At 54.2% G+C, this 17,518-nt stretch overlaps 1 protein-coding gene across 1 annotated transcript in view; it reads right to left on the bottom strand.

Annotated features, from left to right (window-relative positions):
• RAB28 (RAB28, member RAS oncogene family) overlaps positions 1 to 12,036 on the bottom strand; it is a 175,809-nt gene extending 163,773 nt beyond the window's left edge. Inside the window, exon 1 of the mRNA XM_075333507.1 lies at positions 11,772 to 12,036. Coding sequence (XP_075189622.1) covers positions 11,772 to 11,846 — 75 coding nt within the window. The 5' untranslated portion in view covers positions 11,847 to 12,036. The remainder of the gene's footprint in view (positions 1 to 11,771) is intronic.
• Between the last annotated feature and the right edge of the window lie 5,482 nt (positions 12,037 to 17,518).

Genomic DNA, 17,518 nt, shown 5'->3' on the forward strand with positions numbered 1-17,518 from the left:
TACTTATGTATTTATCAGGTGAGACTAACCTATTTAAGACTATACGTGCTTAAAAAAGTCAGCCTAATGCCTGCTTTACACGAGATGACCGATTGTGCGATTTCACGAGCGATCGTACCCGCCCCCGTCGTTTGTGCGTCACGGGCAAATCGCTGCCCGTGTCGCACAAAGTCGTGAAACCGCCGTCACACGTACTTACCTGCTCAGCGACCTCGCTGTGGGCGGCGAACATCATCTTCCTGGAGTGGGAGGGATGTTCGTCGTCACAGCGACGTCAAACAGCCGCCAGCCAATAGAAGCGGAGGGGCGGAGATGAGCAGGACGTAAACATCCCACCCACCTCCTTCCTTCCGCATAGCTGCCGGGAGCTGCGGGACGCAGGTAAGCTGTGTTCATCGTTCCCGGTTTGTCACACGGAGCGATGTGTGCTACCCCGGGTACGATGAACAACCGGCACAATTTTAATTAAACAATTTTTTGAAACTGAGCGATGAGTACACGACTCACGATTTGTGAGCGATTCTGCGTCGCTCGGGGGTGTCACACGAGACGACATCGTGAACGATGCCGGATGTGCGGCACGAAAACCGTGACCCCGACGATGCATCGCACGATAGCTCGTCTCGTGTAAAGCACCCTTTAAAGGGATGATCCAACATACAAAGTAATTTTCATCCTAAATCTCTATCTATTTAATGCAATATTATAAACTATTCCTGAATATACTTGAATGGAATTTTTTTCCTCTCCTTGCCCAACTACACTTATCTACCTGATTTTTTTTTTGTTTTGATTTTTTACTACTTCCTTTCTTGATGATGCTTCGTTTTGAGAATCCCTGTACATAGCCATGATACTAAAATGAGTCATCATCAATGCCATGGCCTCTGCCCCCTCCCTGAAACGAAGCATCATCAGTGATGCTCATTTCAGGGGCTGGTCCCTGCACGATGACAGCGCGCTCTCTGTTATCCACTCAGATCAGCAGCAACGAGCCAGCAACAGAGCGGTGTCAGAATACCCAGTGAGCAGAGACCTGTGACGTCACTTGCAGGGATGCCACTGGTCCCTACATTCTGGGCATTCTGACACCACGCACTGCTCATTACTGCTGATATGAGCTAGAAACACAGAGTGCACAGCCATTGAGCACATCACAAGGGGCACAGAGATCATCTCAGCTCCTGACACGAGAATCACTGATCATTTCAGGCAGGGAGCAAAGGCTGTAAGGCCTGCAACACACATCCGTGCCTGCAGTACGTGTTTGGTATGTTTTTGCACGCACCGGAGACACGTTGACCAATGTTACCGTATGGGTGATGGCGCACACACGCGTAAAATCACATGGAACGTGTGTCCGTGTGGTAAGTACGTGTGTGCGTTTTCCCGCACGGACGACATGTCCGTTTTTGGCCGTCAACACGCAGGCACGGACCCGCTAAAGTCTATGGGTCTGTGCCTGTACGGACGGCACACGTAGCATGTCCGTGTTCAGCACGTATCGTCCGTGTGCGTTTTTAATCCAAACATCAGCAACACTTGTTTCCAATCTATCAGGTCAATTGTCAAATGTCCTGATATTTCAATTGGTGATGCACAAGGCCAAGAATGTTGTCAAAGGACGTTATGGTTATATGGCAGTATGCTTGAAAATTTAGGTGGAAATTTGCGCATTTCTCCATAAAGAATATTAAAATGGCCATGTGTCTTCCTTAGCTTGACACGGGGGTGGATCCACATCCTTTTTTCAACAGGTGGTTCATACTCACGCATATGTCTCCTAACCCCAAATCTCCTAGATATCAACCATAGCAAACACATGGTTGCTTCATTGGAGAGAGACATTTTGGAGTCAGTCTAATGAGTGGAAGAGCCTAAAAACAATGATTTGAAATGTTTTTAAACCTTATCCACCGATGAGGGATGGAAATTTACCAATTAACAACACCAGGATCTCATGATGAAGGATTAACAACGTTACTTGAGTAAGAATGCGGACCTCTAAAAACGGACGGCACACAGATTACATACGTACATATTTTATGCCAATACGGACATTCCACACGTACACATGGAGAGCATACGTCATCACACGGATGTCATACGTACGGGAGAAACGCCCCTAAAAAAAGGAACACGGACCCGAAAAACGGAACGTGAGACACGTACGTTTTTTATGTGAAAGTGTGTTTTTGGCCTAACAAAGATTGAAGCCTCTGCCCCCCTGATGACGCTTAGTTTGAATATCCCAGGATGCACTTGAATTTTCAAACGAAGCATCAACAGGCAGCAATTAGTACAAAAAAAAAAAAAATTAAAAGTAGATAGATAGTGTAATTAGGAAGCGGTAGGGAATTTTTAATTCAAGTATATTAAAGAACAGTTTAGATTATGGCATTAATTAGAGAGGGATTTAAGAGAAAAATTAATTTGTATATCAGACCACTCCTTTAAGATGAAAGCTTCCCTTTTCTTACATGTCTAGTTTACTAAACTCTTGTGTGCCTCATGAAATGTCAAAATTCAATCACCTCTTCTCAGAATTGTGAATTGTTCTGACCGCTACTGTCATCTCGTGATCCTGTGGAGCCATTTAGATGGCCGTTGGCCTCCTCATAATGAGTCTGCTATTGGGCTGCATTGCAGACAGTAATTTATCCTATATAATACAATGTCACAGTATTGCTGTATACAAAAAATGTAATCAATCAGGTTAATTTCACTTTTAGGGAATAAAAAGTAAAATAAAAAAAATAATAAAAATATAAACATAAAAAGCTGAATCACCAAATAATTTTCCCCCTTTCAAGATAAAGAAATGAAAAAATATATTGGTAACGTGTCTGCAAAAATCCGATGTATATAAAATTACCCGGTAAAGTAGACGCCGTGAATATAAAAAAAAAAAAATAAACACACACAGAAAAGCCAGACACGACACAATGTTTTTGGTCACCGATCGTTCCCCTAGATGCAATAAAAGCATTGTACAAAATGGTATCAATAAAAACTACAGCTCAATTCAGAAAAAACAAGCCCGCACACAGCTTCACTCGTGAAAAAAAAAAAAAAAATGGGAAAAGTCACTAGTTTTTGTGTTTTACAAAGGTTACACAACTTTAAAAAAAATAAACGAATTAAGAAGTAATGATTTTTTGAAGGGGAGAGAAAACAAATGAAGCGCATTAATGAAACCAGAGGAAATGGGGATAAAGATGGGTCCAATTCACTGACAGCAAGAAGCAAAACGAAAACTATGAAAATGCCAGGGAAAGAGACAGACAGGGAAAGAGACAGACAGGGAAAGAGACAGAGAGATAGAGACAGACAGAGAGATAGAGACAGACAGAGAGATAGAGACAGACAGAGAGATAGAGACAGACAGAGAGATAGAGACAGACAGACAGAGACAGACAGACAGAGACAGACATACAAAGAAACAGACAGACACAGACAAAGAGACAGACAGGGAAAGAGAGACAGAGGCAGACAGGGAAAGAGAGACAGAGGCAGACAAGGAAAGGAGACAGACACAGGGAAAGCGAGACAAACACAGAGAGAGACACAGACAGAAAAGAAAGAGACAAACAAAAAGACAGAGAGAGACAGAGACTGGTAGAGAAACAGAGAGACAGTTACTATGCTGGACAACGCTGGGTACTACAGCTAGTTATATATTAAAAATCTGCAGCGCTTTCCATTACACGGTGATTAAGGCTTTGTTTTCATAAGCTCGGACGCCGCTGGAACTTTGCACTTACTTTCCTGGAGTTTGTTACGGCCTCCGCTAACATGAAGCCGCACGCTGGGAACACAAAAATTATTTTAATTTAACAAAGCAATAAACTGGTGTGAAATAACTCTCTTCACCCTCCGGACAAATGAGCTTTTCTTCTTTTTACTTTTCTTACGGGAAAGACTGCCAAATTCTTCAAGGAGATTATCCTGGAAAATGGTGAAATTGTCATCGACTTTTGGGAAGTCACCAGATCTGAAAATGAGGGGGGGGGGGGGGAATCGCCACGTTGCCGAAAGGAAAATGGACAGTTTTCTGGGTGCAAGATCGAAGACTGGAAGCCAAAGGTTTTTACTTTCTGCTTTTGCATGGCAGGACGTTGTGCTGGATCTCAGCAAATCTCGGCCATTTTCACCTCTACATGTCACTTGTAGTGTTCTGAAAAAAATATAACCAACACCCAACATTAAAAGGCCTTCCCCCAACAATAAAAAGGCCTTCCCCCAACAATAAAAAGGCCTTCCCCCAACAATAAAAAGGCCTTCCCCCAACAATAAAAAGGCCTTCCCCCAACAATAAAAAGCCCTTCCCCCAACAATAAAAAGCCCTTCCCCCAACAATAAAAAGCCCTTCACCCAACAATAAAAAAACCTTCACCCAACAATAAAAAACCCTTCACCCAACAATAAAAAACCCTTCACCCAACAATAAAAAGCCCTTCACCCAACAATAAAAAGCCCTTCACCCAACAATAAAAAGCCCTTCACCCAACAATAAAAGGCCTTCACCCAACAATAAAAGGCCCTTCACCCAACAATAAAAAGCCCTTCACCCAACAATAAAAAGCCCTTCACCCAACAATAAAAAGCCCTTCACCCAACAATAAAAAGCCCTTCACCCAACAATAAAAGGCCCTTCACCCAACAATAAAAGGCCCTTCACCCAACAATAAAAAGCCCTTCACCCAACAATAAAAAGCCCTTCACCCAACAATAAAAAGCCCTTCACCCAACAATAAAAAGCCCTTCACCCAACAATAAAAAGGCCTTCACCCAACAATAAAAAGGCCTTCACCCAACAATAAAAAGGCCTTCACCCAACAATAAAAAGGCCTTCACCCAACATTAAAAGGCCTTCACCCAACAATAAAAGGCCTTCACCCAACAATAAAAGGCCTTCACCCAACAATAAAAGGCCTTCACCCAACAATAAAAGGCCTTCACCCAACAATAAAAGGCCTTCACCCAACAATAAAAGGCCTTCACCCAACAATAAAGGCCTTCACCCAACAATAAAGGCCTTCACCACTCCACGTGAGTTTCACAGCTATACAGGTTATGATTTCCTTTCTATTCTGCACCCCGGGGGACATGCCACATATTGGGTTGTGTATAAACCCCATAGACAGCAGTACAGACGCTATACTTCCAATCATGCACAATGCACCTTTCTGAAGCCAAGACACGTACACCATGCCTCAGCGACTGCATGCGAGTGAACAAAGCCGCGCACATGCGCAAGATTTACACATGCTGCGGTGACGCCAGCTCATGGAAATCATGTTGTTATCAGACCCACAGGGGAAGGAGGGCCGACTAGTCTGGGGAACTAACACCCCATCGACCAGTCACAAGCTTAATTTGCATAGGAACAGCACACTTTTTGGAGAAGGGAATTTACTCATACAGAGGTGAATGCTGCTGGGTTGGAGGACATAGGGGACCTGACTGGTTTTCTTCCCCTTCACGCCCGGCCGATTTTTCGCTTTCCGTCTTTTTTTTCGCCATTCCTCTTCTGAGAGACGTAACTTTTTTATTTTTCGGTCAATATGGTCATGTGAAGGCTCATTTTTTGCGGAACGAGCTGTACTTTTAAATAAAACCATAAGTTTTACCATATAATGTACTGGAAAACGGCAAACAAATTCCAAATGCAGAAAAATTGCAAAAAAAGTGTGATAGCACTATTGTTTTTGAGATATTTTATTCACTGTGTTTACTATATGGTGAAACTGATGTGTGGGTGTGATGCCTGAGGTCGGTGCAAGTTCGTAGACACCAAACATGTATAGGTTTACTTTTATATAAAGGGTAAAAAAAAAAAAAAAAAACGGAAGTTTGTCCGAAAAAGTGGCGCATGTTTTACGCCATATTCCGTGACCCATAGCGTTCTCATTTTTCGGGATCTATGGCTCAGTGACTGCTTATTTTTTGCGTCTCGAGCTGACGTTTTTAACTGTACTATTTCTGCGCACATGCTTCGTTTTGATCGCCTGTTATTGCATTTTGCGCAAAAGTTGTGGCGACAAAAAAACAATCTTGGCGTTTGGAATTTTTTTGCCGCTACGCTGTTTACTGATCAGATTAATTGATTTTATATTTTGATAGATCGGGCGTTTCTGAACGCGGCAATACCAAATGTGTGTATATTTTTTTAACCCTTTAATTTTCATCACGTGACTTCCGGTGTCAGTTGTTAAGTAAAAGTTTACCGCAATCGCGATTATAATGGCGCTGTCACATATTGACAGCGCCATTTAAGGGGTTAAACAGCACGAGCAGATAACGATTCTGCTCGTGCCTAGCAGGCACACATCTCAGTTGTGAAAATCAGCTGAGATGTGCACCAAACGCGGCATGCTGCCGGCGGCAGACCACGGGCAGTAATACTATGACCGCTAGAACGTAATATTACTGCCCGCGGTCGTTAAGGGGTTAAAGGGAATCTGTCACCAGGTTTTTGTCACCTAATCTGAGAGCAGTATAATGTAGAGACAGAGATCGTGATTCCAGGGATGTGTCACTTACTGGGATGCTTAGTGTAGTTTTGATAAAATCAATGGTTATTCAGTATCATTAGAGGACTACGAAGCGTGCTGCAGGTAGTCACTGGTCCAAAGTTGCATGTGACACAGTTGGAAAAGCCATTATAGTCTATGAGGTGTTCACATGTACCGTATTTTTCGGATTATAAGACGCACTTTTCCATCCAAAAATTTAAGAGGAAAATGAGGAGTGCGTCTTATAATCTGAATGTAGCTTACCAGGGACTGGTGAAGAGGGGGTCACAGGAGGTTGGGGCTACTGTACTAGGGCTGCGGGACCTGTGCTAGTACTCGCTGCGGGCAGTGAGGCAAAGGCCATCATGAAAATGTTGGCGGTGCGGGCTTCAAATAATGGCGCCCGGAGTTCGCGCATGTGCAGATAGGGCTCTCGACTCAAGTTCTCATCTGCGCACGCGCCGCCTCCGGCCCATTGATCTCACAGCAGCGGACTTAAGGAAAATGGCGCCCGGAGGTGGCGCGTGCGCAGATCAGATCTCGGCTTGTCATCGAGCTGATAGCTCAATCTCCGCACACAATGACTACGGGTGCCATTTCTTTGAAGCCCGCACCGCCAACAGTTTCTGGATGTTCGCATCCAGGACACCTGCAGCACCATTGCCCTACTCCACTGCCCCTGCCTGCTGTGACCCCGCTCCACCGCCACAATTGCCCCCGCCCCTCCCCTGGAAAGAAACCACCGGATTATCGAGACGAGCCCCATATTTTTTTTTTTCTCTAATTTGGGGTGCATCTTTTAAAAAGAAACTTGTTTTTTCACAACCCGTGTGTACGTGCAAAACTCATGGAGACGTCCGTTATTTTCTGACGTCGTGGATGAAAAGTATCAACACAAGTCTATGGAGCTGTGAAAAACACATACAGCACAGACAGCAGCGGTATATAATCCGAGTGCTGTACGTGTTTAACATGGCACAGTATAGGAGACGTTTTGTCATTTATGTATTCTTATGTGAAAATCACTGACGACACTTGGCTCAAAAACACTGACACTTACACCACTTTTTTCACTTGTGTCTAAATGAGGCCTAAATGTGACCTCTCTGTCTTCCTCACCCCCCAATGCTGAAGAAAGAGGTCGGATTACCCCTTTAAAGGGCTAAAAATAAATCCCTTTATTATCGCTCATTAATCATTCTCCCTATGTGAATTCTCAAATAATAATAAACAGCTTACCGTATTTTTCAGACTATAAGACGCACTTTTTCCCCCCCAAATGTTTTTGGGGAATGTGGGGGGTGCGTCTTATAGTCTGAATGAGGGTGCTGCGGTGGAGCGGGTCATTGGTGGCATGAGCAGCTGTAGCAGCCTGCCATGACTACATGGACCCGCTCATTTAATATGCACGCCCATTATCCCGCCCATCATCTCTTAGCGCTGAAGCTGGCACTGACAGGTGGGCGGGGTGATGGGCGGGGGATGCACGCATGCTAAACAGCTGGCCCGCGTGATCACCCCTGGCAACTACAGCCTGGAGTGATCATGTGTGGCTATATTCACGTCGTCGTCGTCAGAGCGGGGGGGGGCAGTGAATAAGTAGGGTATACTCACCCGTCACTGTTCCCTGCAGCATCGCGATGTCCTCCTGTCTGCCGGGCGCTGATCTGTGTAGAGAGCAGTGAGCACAGGGATGACATCATAGCTGTGCACATGGCTCTCCACCAGGATAGGGGTATTTATTAGGATGGGGTATATAGCAGGATGGGGGTATATAGCAGGATGGGGGGGTCATATAGCAGGATGGGGGGGTCATATAGCAGGATGGAGGGTCATATAGCAGGATGGAGGGTCATATAGCAGGATGGAGGGTCATATAGCAGGATGGAGGGTCATATAGCAGGATGGAGGGTCATATAGCAGGATGGAGGGTCATATAGCAGGATGGAGGGTCATATAGCAGGATGGAGGGTCATATAGTACGATGGGGGACATATACCACGATGGGGGACATATACCATGATGGGGGTCATATATACAAGGATGGGGGACATATATACAAGGATGGGGATTATATACAAGGCAGGAAAATCATTACCAGGCTGGGTTACCTTAGTAGAGAATTTGGGGATATTACCCCCATAATAGTGTCAGCAGCAGATCCTCGCCCCATAACAGTGTGTCATGACCACATTTTTTGCTTAAAATTTAATTTTGCTATTTTTCTCCTCTAAAACCAGGGTGCGTCTTATAGTCCGGTGCGTCTTATAGTCCGAAAAATACAGTAATTGTGTAATAATTTGAGACTTTTCCCATTTTCTGTCATTTACAGAACTGTTCACACACATAAAATAATAAGAGGTGGGATCTATAAGGAAAGGTCGAGACCACTGAGGCCTAGAACATTTACTACAATTTACGCCATAAATGATAGCACAAATCTACAGGCTGTTAAAGATGAGACTAATTTAGTTGTTTCTCCTAATAAATAAAGCTCATCCTCCTTCATCAGGCTTATTATTAAGTCCAGCATATAAAATGCCGATTTTACAGGGAATCTGTCCCTCAAAGACAAGTCCAGCAACACCTTTACATGGCCAGTCCACTCCTGAGAAATCAAAGTTCTAATTGATCTGTAAATGAGGAGAGCTAATAGTAGATCTGAAGCCTCCGTCACTCCAGCGCTATTCCCCACCCAGGGCCACCGCCTCCTGCTTGACTGACAGCCTCTATGTTGTGTGACTTCAGGCAAAGAAGAAATGTCAGGCAGGAGGATGCAGCGGTGCTGGGCAGGGAATAGAGCTGGAGTGACGGAGGCTTCAGATCTACCATAGCTCTTCAGCCTCTTTTACATGTCAATTCAAATGCTGATTTCTCAGTAATGAAGGAACAGGTTGATCACGTAAAGGTATTAGTGGACTTGTCTTTGAAAGAGCTCTCTAAAATAAATGTATCCCTATGATGCCGACACCGTGACGGGGAAAGCTCTGTCGTTAGAAGCCGTCATCTAACCTCACTTTCATATTAATATATTATGTGCGGAGAGCGAGTTTCCAATCAAATATTAATATCCCAGACGAGCTTTCATGAGCGGCTTCAGAGCGCACGACAATAGGCTCACACAAAAACTATTTGCACAGGTACGTATATAAAAATAAAAAAAAAATAAAAAAAAAAACACTATACGAAATGGCATGTCTGAAAAGAAAAAGCTTTTAAATCCATAGCAAGTGCCAAAGGTTAGAGATTTTTGGCAGATTGTGTAGCAAATTGTTGGTACTGTTGCGTCACACCTCCGGCAATACTAGAGAATAGATGGGAGGAGCGGCACAAGGTGTGATGTCAGAGCGGCTGCCGACGCAGACAAGAAGACAGCGGAACGGAAAGTACACAGAGAACTACAGAAAATACTCATTTACAAATTTGCTTATTTTTACATTGTCTTGGGAGGCAAAGGCATCTTGGAAGGGAAAGAGGAGGGGAAGGCGCAGGACGTTGCGGGAGGGAAGGCGCAGGGCGTTGCGGGAGGGAAGGCGCAGGGCGTTACGGGAGGGAAGGCGCAGGACGTTGAGGGAGGGAAGGCGCAGGACGTTGCGGGAGGGAAGGCGCAGGACGTTGCGGGAGGGAAGGCGCAGGACGTTGAGGGAGGGAAGGCGCAGGACGTTGCGGGAGGGAAGGCGCAGGACGTTGCGGGAGGGAAGGCGCAGGACGTTGCGGGAGGAAGGCGCAGGACGTTGCGGGAGGGAAGGCGCAGGACGTTGAGGGAGGGAAGGCGCAGGACGTTGAGGGAGGGAAGGCGCAGACGTTGAGGGAGGGAAGGCGCATGACGTTGAGGAAAGGGAGGCGCATGACGTTGAGGAAAGGGAGGCGCATGACGTTGAGGAAAGGGAGGCGCATGACGTTGAGGAAAGGGAGGCGCATGACGTTGAGGAAAGGGAGGCGCATGACGTTGAGGAAAGCGAGGCGCATGACGTTGAGGAAAGGGAGGCGCATGACGTTGAGGAAAGGGAGGCGCATGACGTTGAGGAAAGGGAGGCGCATGACGTTGAGGAAAGGGAGGCGCATGACGTTGCGGAACGGAAGGCAATGCACAGGATGACGCGAACGGGAAGAATGAGGCGGAGGGCAGGGGCAGGTGAGGAGGAGAAGTGTGGTGGAGGAGGAGGAAGGGAGGGGCAGAATAGGAAGAGGAGGGGAGGGGGCGGACAGACAAAGAGGAGGAGGGGAGGGGGCGGACAAAGAGGAGGAGGGGAGGGGGCGGACAAAGAGGAGGAGGGGAGGGGGCGGACAAAGAGGAGGAGGGGAGGGGGAGGGGGCGGACAAAGAGGAGGAGGGGAGGGGGCGGACAAAGAGGAGGAGGGGAGGGGGCGGACAAAGAGGAGGAGGGGAGGGGGCGGACAAAGAGGAGGAGGGGAGGGGGCAGACAAAGAGGAGGAGGGGAGGGGGCAGACAAAGAGGAGGAGGGGAGGGGGCGGACAAAGAGGAGGAGGGGAGGGGGCGGACAAAGAGGAGGAGGGGAGGGGGCAGACAAAGAGGAGGAGGGGAGGGGGGCGGACAAAGAGGAGGAGGGGAGGGGGCGGACGAGGAGGAGGGGGCGGACGAGGAGGAGGGGGCGGACGAGGCGGAGGGGGCGGACGAGGCGGAGGGGGCGGACGAGGCGGAGGGGGCGGACGAGGGGGAGGGGGCGGACGAGGAGGAGGGGGCGGACGAGGAGGAGGGGAGGGGGCGGACGAGGAGGAGGGGAGGGGGCGGACGAGGAGGAGGGGAGGGGGCGGACGAGGAGGAGGGGAGGGGGCGGACGAGGAGGAGGGGAGGGGGCGGACGAGGAGGAGGGGAGGGGGCGGACGAGGAGGAGGGGAGGGGGCGGACGAGGAGGAGGGGAGGGGGCGGACGAGGAGGAGGGGAGGGGCGGACGAGGAGGAGGGGAGGGGCGGACGAGGAGGAGGGGAGGGGGCGGACGAGGGGGAGGGGAGGGGGCGGACGAGGGGGAGGGGAGGGGCGGACGAGGCGGAGAAGGAGGCGCAGGGGAGGGGAAGGAAGGGAGAGGTGGGGTGAATGAGGCAGGGAAAGGTAGAGGCGGACAGGAGGGGGTGCAGGCGGAGAGGAGGGGTGGGAAATGGGCAGATAAGGGGGAGGGTAGATGATATTGAGGGGCCGCAGAGCAGTTGGGGGGCTCAGTACCGGGCATCCTGGCCGCAATGGATACAGTGCACAGTGACACCTGGCACAGGCTATATGGCGGCGGATACCGACCTTCCCACACGCTCCATCCCCTATAATGACGATCTTCAGCTGCCGGTCCTGGCTCTCCTCCTCGGAGTCAGACATGTCGCTCTCCCCGGACGCTGCAGGATTATGGCTCCGGATTTACAGCAGCGCTAAGCAACCGGACGCCATGTTCACCGGAGGCTGGTCACTGGCTGCAGCGCCGGCGCAGACCACGGCCACACACGGGGGAGGCGGCGCACATTTTCTGGAGAGCGGCGCTGTGCTCAGCCCTGTGTGATCCGCTCTTCATATAGCGTCACCCCATCGGCTTATTCCGACCTATAGAAGTCAATCGTTCTATTTGTTATGGGCCGGGAATTGGTAAACAACCTCCCTACGGGACAGACTAAGTGGTTCCGTCCTGCTAGTGACGCCGCTTAGTTACTATGGTGAATGAGGGAAATACAGAGGAGGCAGCCCGGGTACAGAGGAAGCCTGCACAGGAGAGAGGGGGCAGCCCGGGTACAGAGGGAGGCTGCACAGGAGAGAGGGGGCAGCCCGGGTACAGAGGGAGCCTGCACAGGAGAGAGGGGGCAGCCCGGGTACAGAGGAAGCCTGCACAGGAGAGAGGGGGCAGCCCGGGTACAGAGGAAGCCTGCACAGGAGAGAGGGGGCAGCCCGGGTACAGAGGAAGCCTGCACAGGAGGGAGGGGGCAGCCCGGGTACAGAGGAAGCCTGCACAGGAGGGAGGGGGCAGCCCGGGTACAGAGGAAGCCTGCACAGGAGAGAGGGGGCAGCCCGGGGTACAGAGGAAGCCTGCACAGGAGAGAGGGGGCAGCCCGGGTACAGAGGAAGCCTGCACAGGAGAGAGGGGGCAGCCCGGGTACAGAGAAAGCCTGCACAGGAGAGAGGGGGCAGCCCGGGTACAGAGGAAGCCTGCACAGGAGAGAGGGGGCAGCCCGGGTACAGAGGAAGCCTGCACAGGAGAGAGGGGGCAGCCCGGGTACAGAGGAAGCCTGCACAGGAGAGAGGGGGCAGCCCGGGTACAGAGGAAGCCTGCACAGGAGAGAGGGGGAAGCCCGGGTACAGAGGGAGCCTGCACAGGAGGGAGGGGGCAGCCCGGGTACAGAGGAAGCCTGCACAGGAGAGAGGGGGCAGCCCGGGTACAGAGGAAGCCTGCACAGGAGAGAGGGGGCAGCCCGGGTACAGAGGGAGCCTGCACAGGAGAGAGGGGGCAGCCCGGGTACAGAGGAAGCCTGCACAGGAGGGAGGGGGCAGCCCGGGTACAGAGGAAGCCTGCACAGGAGAGAGGGGGCAGCCCGGGTACAGAGGAAGCCTGCACAGGAGAGAGGGGGGCAGCCCGGGTACAGAGGGAGCCTGCACAGGAGAGAGGGGGCAGCCCGGGTACAGAGGGAGCCTGCACAGGAGAGAGGGGGCAGCCCGGGTACAGAGGAAACCTGCACAGGAGAGAGGGGGCAGCCCGGGTACAGAGGAAACCTGCACAGGAGAGAGGGGGCAGCCCGGGTACAGAGGAAGCCTGCACAGGAGAGAGGAGGCAGCCCGGGTACAGAGGAAGCCTGCACAGGAGAGAGGGGCAGCCCGGGTACAGAGGGAGCCTGCACAGGAGAGAGGAGGCAGCCCGGGTACAGAGGAAGCCTGCACAGGAGAGAGGGGGCAGCCCGGGTACAGAGGAAGCCTGCACAGGAGAGAGGGGGCAGCCCGGGTACAGGGGGAGCCTGCACAGGAGAGAGGGGGCAGCCCGGGTACAGAGGAAGCCTGCACAGGAGAGAGGGGGCAGCCCGGGTACAGAGGGAGGCTGCACAGGAGAGAGGGGGCAGCCCGGGTACAGAGGAAGCCTGCACAGGAGAGAGGGGGCAGCCCGGGTACAGAGAGAGCCCTGCACAGGAGAGAGGGGACAGCCCGGGTACAGAGGAAGCCTGCACAGGAGAGAGGGGGCAGCCCGGGTACAGGGGGAGCCTGCACAGGAGAGAGGGGGCAGCCCGGGTACAGAGGAAGCCTGCACAGGAGAGAGAGGAGGTAGCCCGGGTACAGATGAAGCCTGCACAGGAGAGAGGGGGCAGCCCGGGTACAGAGGAAGCCTGCACAGGAGAGAGGGGGCAGCCCGGGTACAGATGAAGCCTGCACAGGAGAGAGGGGGCAGCCCGGGTACAGAGGAAGCCTGCACAGGAGAGAGGGGGGCAGCCCGGGTACAGGGGGAGCCTGCACAGGAGAGAGGGGGCAGCCCGGGTACAGAGGAAGCCTGCACAGGAGAGAGGGGGCAGCCCGGGTACAGAGGAAGCCTGCACAGGAGAGAGGGGGCAGCCCGGGTACAGAGGGAGCCTGCACAGGAGAGAGGGGGCAGCCCGGGTACAGAGGGAGCCTGCACAGGAGAGAGGGGGCAGCCCGGGTACAGAGGGAGGCTGCACAGGAGAGAGGAGGCAGCCCGGGTACAGAGGAAGCCTGCACAGGAGAGAGGGGGCAGCCCGGGTACAGAGGGAGCCTGCACAGGAGAGAGGAGGCAGCCCGGGTACAGAGGAAGCCTGCACAGGAGAGAGGGGGCAGCCCGGGTACAGAGGAAGCCTGCACAGGAGAGAGGGGGCAGCCCGGGTACAGGGGGAGCCTGCACAGGAGAGAGGGGGCAGCCCGGGTACAGAGGAAGCCTGCACAGGAGAGAGGGGGCAGCCCGGGTACAGAGGGAGGCTGCACAGGAGAGAGGGGGCAGCCCGGGTACAGAGGAAGCCTGCACAGGAGAGAGGGGGCAGCCCGGGTACAGAGAGAGCCCTGCACAGGAGAGAGGGGACAGCCCGGGTACAGAGGAAGCCTGCACAGGAGAGAGGGGGCAGCCCGGGTACAGGGGGAGCCTGCACAGGAGAGAGGGGGCAGCCCGGGTACAGAGGAAGCCTGCACAGGAGAGAGAGGAGGTAGCCCGGGTACAGATGAAGCCTGCACAGGAGAGAGGGGGCAGCCCGGGTACAGAGGAAGCCTGCACAGGAGAGAGGGGGCAGCCCGGGTACAGAGGAAGCCTGCACAGGAGAGAGGGGGCAGCCCGGGTACAGAGGAAGCCTGCACAGGAGAGAGGGGCAGCCCGGGTACAGATGAAGCCTGCACAGGAGAGAGGGGGCAGCCCGGGTACAGAGGAAGCCTGCACAGGAGAGAGGGGGCAGCCCGGGTACAGGGGGAGCCTGCACAGGAGAGAGGGGGCAGCCCGGGTACAGAGGAAGCCTGCACAGGAAGAGAGGGGGGCAGCCCGGGTACAGAGGAAGCCTGCACAGGAGAGAGGGGGCAGCCCGGGTACAGAGGAAGCCTGCACAGGAGAGAGGGGGCAGCCCGGGTACAGAGGAAGCCTGCACAGGAGAGAGGGGGCAGCCCGGGTACAGAGGAAGCCTGCACAGGAGAGAGGGAGCAGCCCGGGTACAGGGGGAGCCTGCACAGGAGAGAGGGGGCAGCCTGGGTACAGAGGGAGCCTGCACAGGAGAGAGGGGGCAGCGTGGGTACAGAGGGAGCCTGCACAGGAGAGAGGGGGCAGCCCGGGTACAGAGGAAGCCTGCACAGGAGAGAGGGGGCAGCCCGGGTACAGAAGAAGCCTGCACAGGAGAGAAGGGGCAGCCCGGGTACAGGGGGAGCCTGCACAGGAGAGAGGGGGAAGCCCGGGTACAGAGGAAGCCTGCACAGGAGAGGGGGCAGCCCGGGTACAGAGGAAGCCTGCACAGGAGAGAGGGGGCAGCCCGGGTACAGAGGAAGCCTGCACAGGAGAGAGGGGCAGCCCGGGTACAGAGGAAGCCTGCACAGGAGAGAGGGGGCAGCCCGGGTACAGAGGGAGCCTGCACAGGAGAGAGGGGGCAGCCCGGGTACAGAGGGAGCCTGCACAGGAGAGAGGGGGCAGCCCGGGTACAGAGGGAGGCTGCACAGGAGAGAGGGGCCAGCCCAGGTACAGAGGGAGCCTGCACAGGAGAGAGGGGGCAGCCCGGGTACAGAGGAGCCTGCACAGGAGAGAGGGGGGCAGCCCGGGTACAGAGGGAGCCTGCACAGGAGAGAGGGGGCAGCCCGGGTACAGAGGGAGCCTGCACAGGAGAGAGGGGGCAGCCCGGGTACAGAGGAAGCCTGCACAGGAGAGAGTGGGCAGCCCGGGTACAGAAGGAGGCTGCACAGGAGAGAGGAGGCAGCCCGGGTACAGAGGAAGCCTGCACAGGAGAGAGGGGCAGCCCGGGTACAGAGGAAGCCTGCACAGGAGAGAGGGGGCAGCCCGAGTACAGAGGGAGCCTGCACAGGAGAGAGGGGGCAGCCCGGGTACAGAGGAAGCCTGCACAGGAGAGAGGGGGCAGCCCGGGTACAGAGGGAGCCTGCACAGGAGAGAGGGAGCAGCCCGGGTACAGAGGGAGCCTGCACAGGAGAGAGGGGGCAGCCCGGGTACAGAGGGAGCCTGCACAGGAGAGAGGGGGCAGCCCGGGTACAGAGGGAGCCTGCACAGGAGAGAGGGGGCAGCCCGGGTACAGAGGAAGCCTGCACAGGAGAGAGGGGGCAGCCCGGGTACAAAGGGAGGCTGCACAGGAGAGAGGAGGCAGCCCGGGTACAGAGGAAGCCTGCACAGGAGAGAGGGGGCAGCCCGGGTACAGAGGAAGCCTGCACAGGAGAGAGGGGGCAGCCCGGGTACAGGGGGAGCCTGCACAGGAGAGAGGGGGCAGCCCGGGTACAGAGGAAGCCTGCACAGGAGAGAGGGGGCAGCCCGGGTACAGAGGGAGGCTGCACAGGAGAGAGGGGGCAGCCCGGGTACAGAGGAAGCCTGCACAGGAGAGAGGGGGCAGCCCGGGTACAGAGAGAGCCCTGCACAGGAGAGAGGGGACAGCCCGGGTACAGAGGAAGCCTGCACAGGAGAGAGGGGGCAGCCCGGGTACAGGGGGAGCCTGCACAGGAGAGAGGGGGCAGCCCGGGTACAGAGGAAGCCTGCACAGGAGAGAGAGGAGGTAGCCCGGGTACAGATGAAGCCTGCACAGGAGAGAGGGGGCAGCCCGGGTACAGAGGAAGCCTGCACAGGAGAGAGGGGGCAGCCCGGGTACAGATGAAGCCTGCACAGGAGAGAGGGGGCAGCCCGGGTACAGAGGAAGCCTGCACAGGAGAGAGGGGGCAGCCCGGGTACAGGGGGAGCCTGCACAGGAGAGAGGGGGCAGCCCGGGTACAGAGGAAGCCTGCACAGGAGAGAGGGGGCAGCCCGGGTACAGAGGAAGCCTGCACAGGAGAGAGGGGGCAGCCCGGGTACAGAGGAAGCCTGCACAGGAGAGAGGGGGCAGCCCGGGTACAGAGGAAGCCTGCACAGGAGAGAGGGGGCAGCCCGGGTACAGAGGAAGCCTGCACAGGAGAGAGGGAGCAGCCCGGGTACAGGGGGAGCCTGCACAGGAGAGAGGGGGCAGCCTGGGTACAGAGGGAGCCTGCACAGGAGAGAGGGGGCAGCGTGGGTACAGAGGGAGCCTGCACAGGAGAGAGGGGGCAGCCCGGGTACAGAGGAAGCCTGCACAGGAGACAGGGGGCAGCCCGGGTACAGAAGAAGCCTGCACAGGAGAGAAGGGGCAGCCCGGGTACAGGGGGAGCCTGCACAGGAGAGAGGGGGAAGCCCGGGTACAGAGGAAGCCTGCACAGGAGAGAGGGGGCAGCCCGGGTACAGAGGAAGCCTGCACAGGAGAGAGGGGGCAGCCCGGGTACAGAGGAAGCCTGCACAGGAGAGAGGGGGCAGCCCGGGTACAGAGGAAGCCTGCACAGGAGAGAGGGGGCAGCCCGGGTACAGAGGAAGCCTGCACAGG

The sequence above is a fragment of the Anomaloglossus baeobatrachus genome, chromosome 1 (assembly GCF_048569485.1).
Source record: "Anomaloglossus baeobatrachus isolate aAnoBae1 chromosome 1, aAnoBae1.hap1, whole genome shotgun sequence".
NCBI classification, from domain to species: domain Eukaryota; kingdom Metazoa; phylum Chordata; class Amphibia; order Anura; family Aromobatidae; genus Anomaloglossus; species Anomaloglossus baeobatrachus.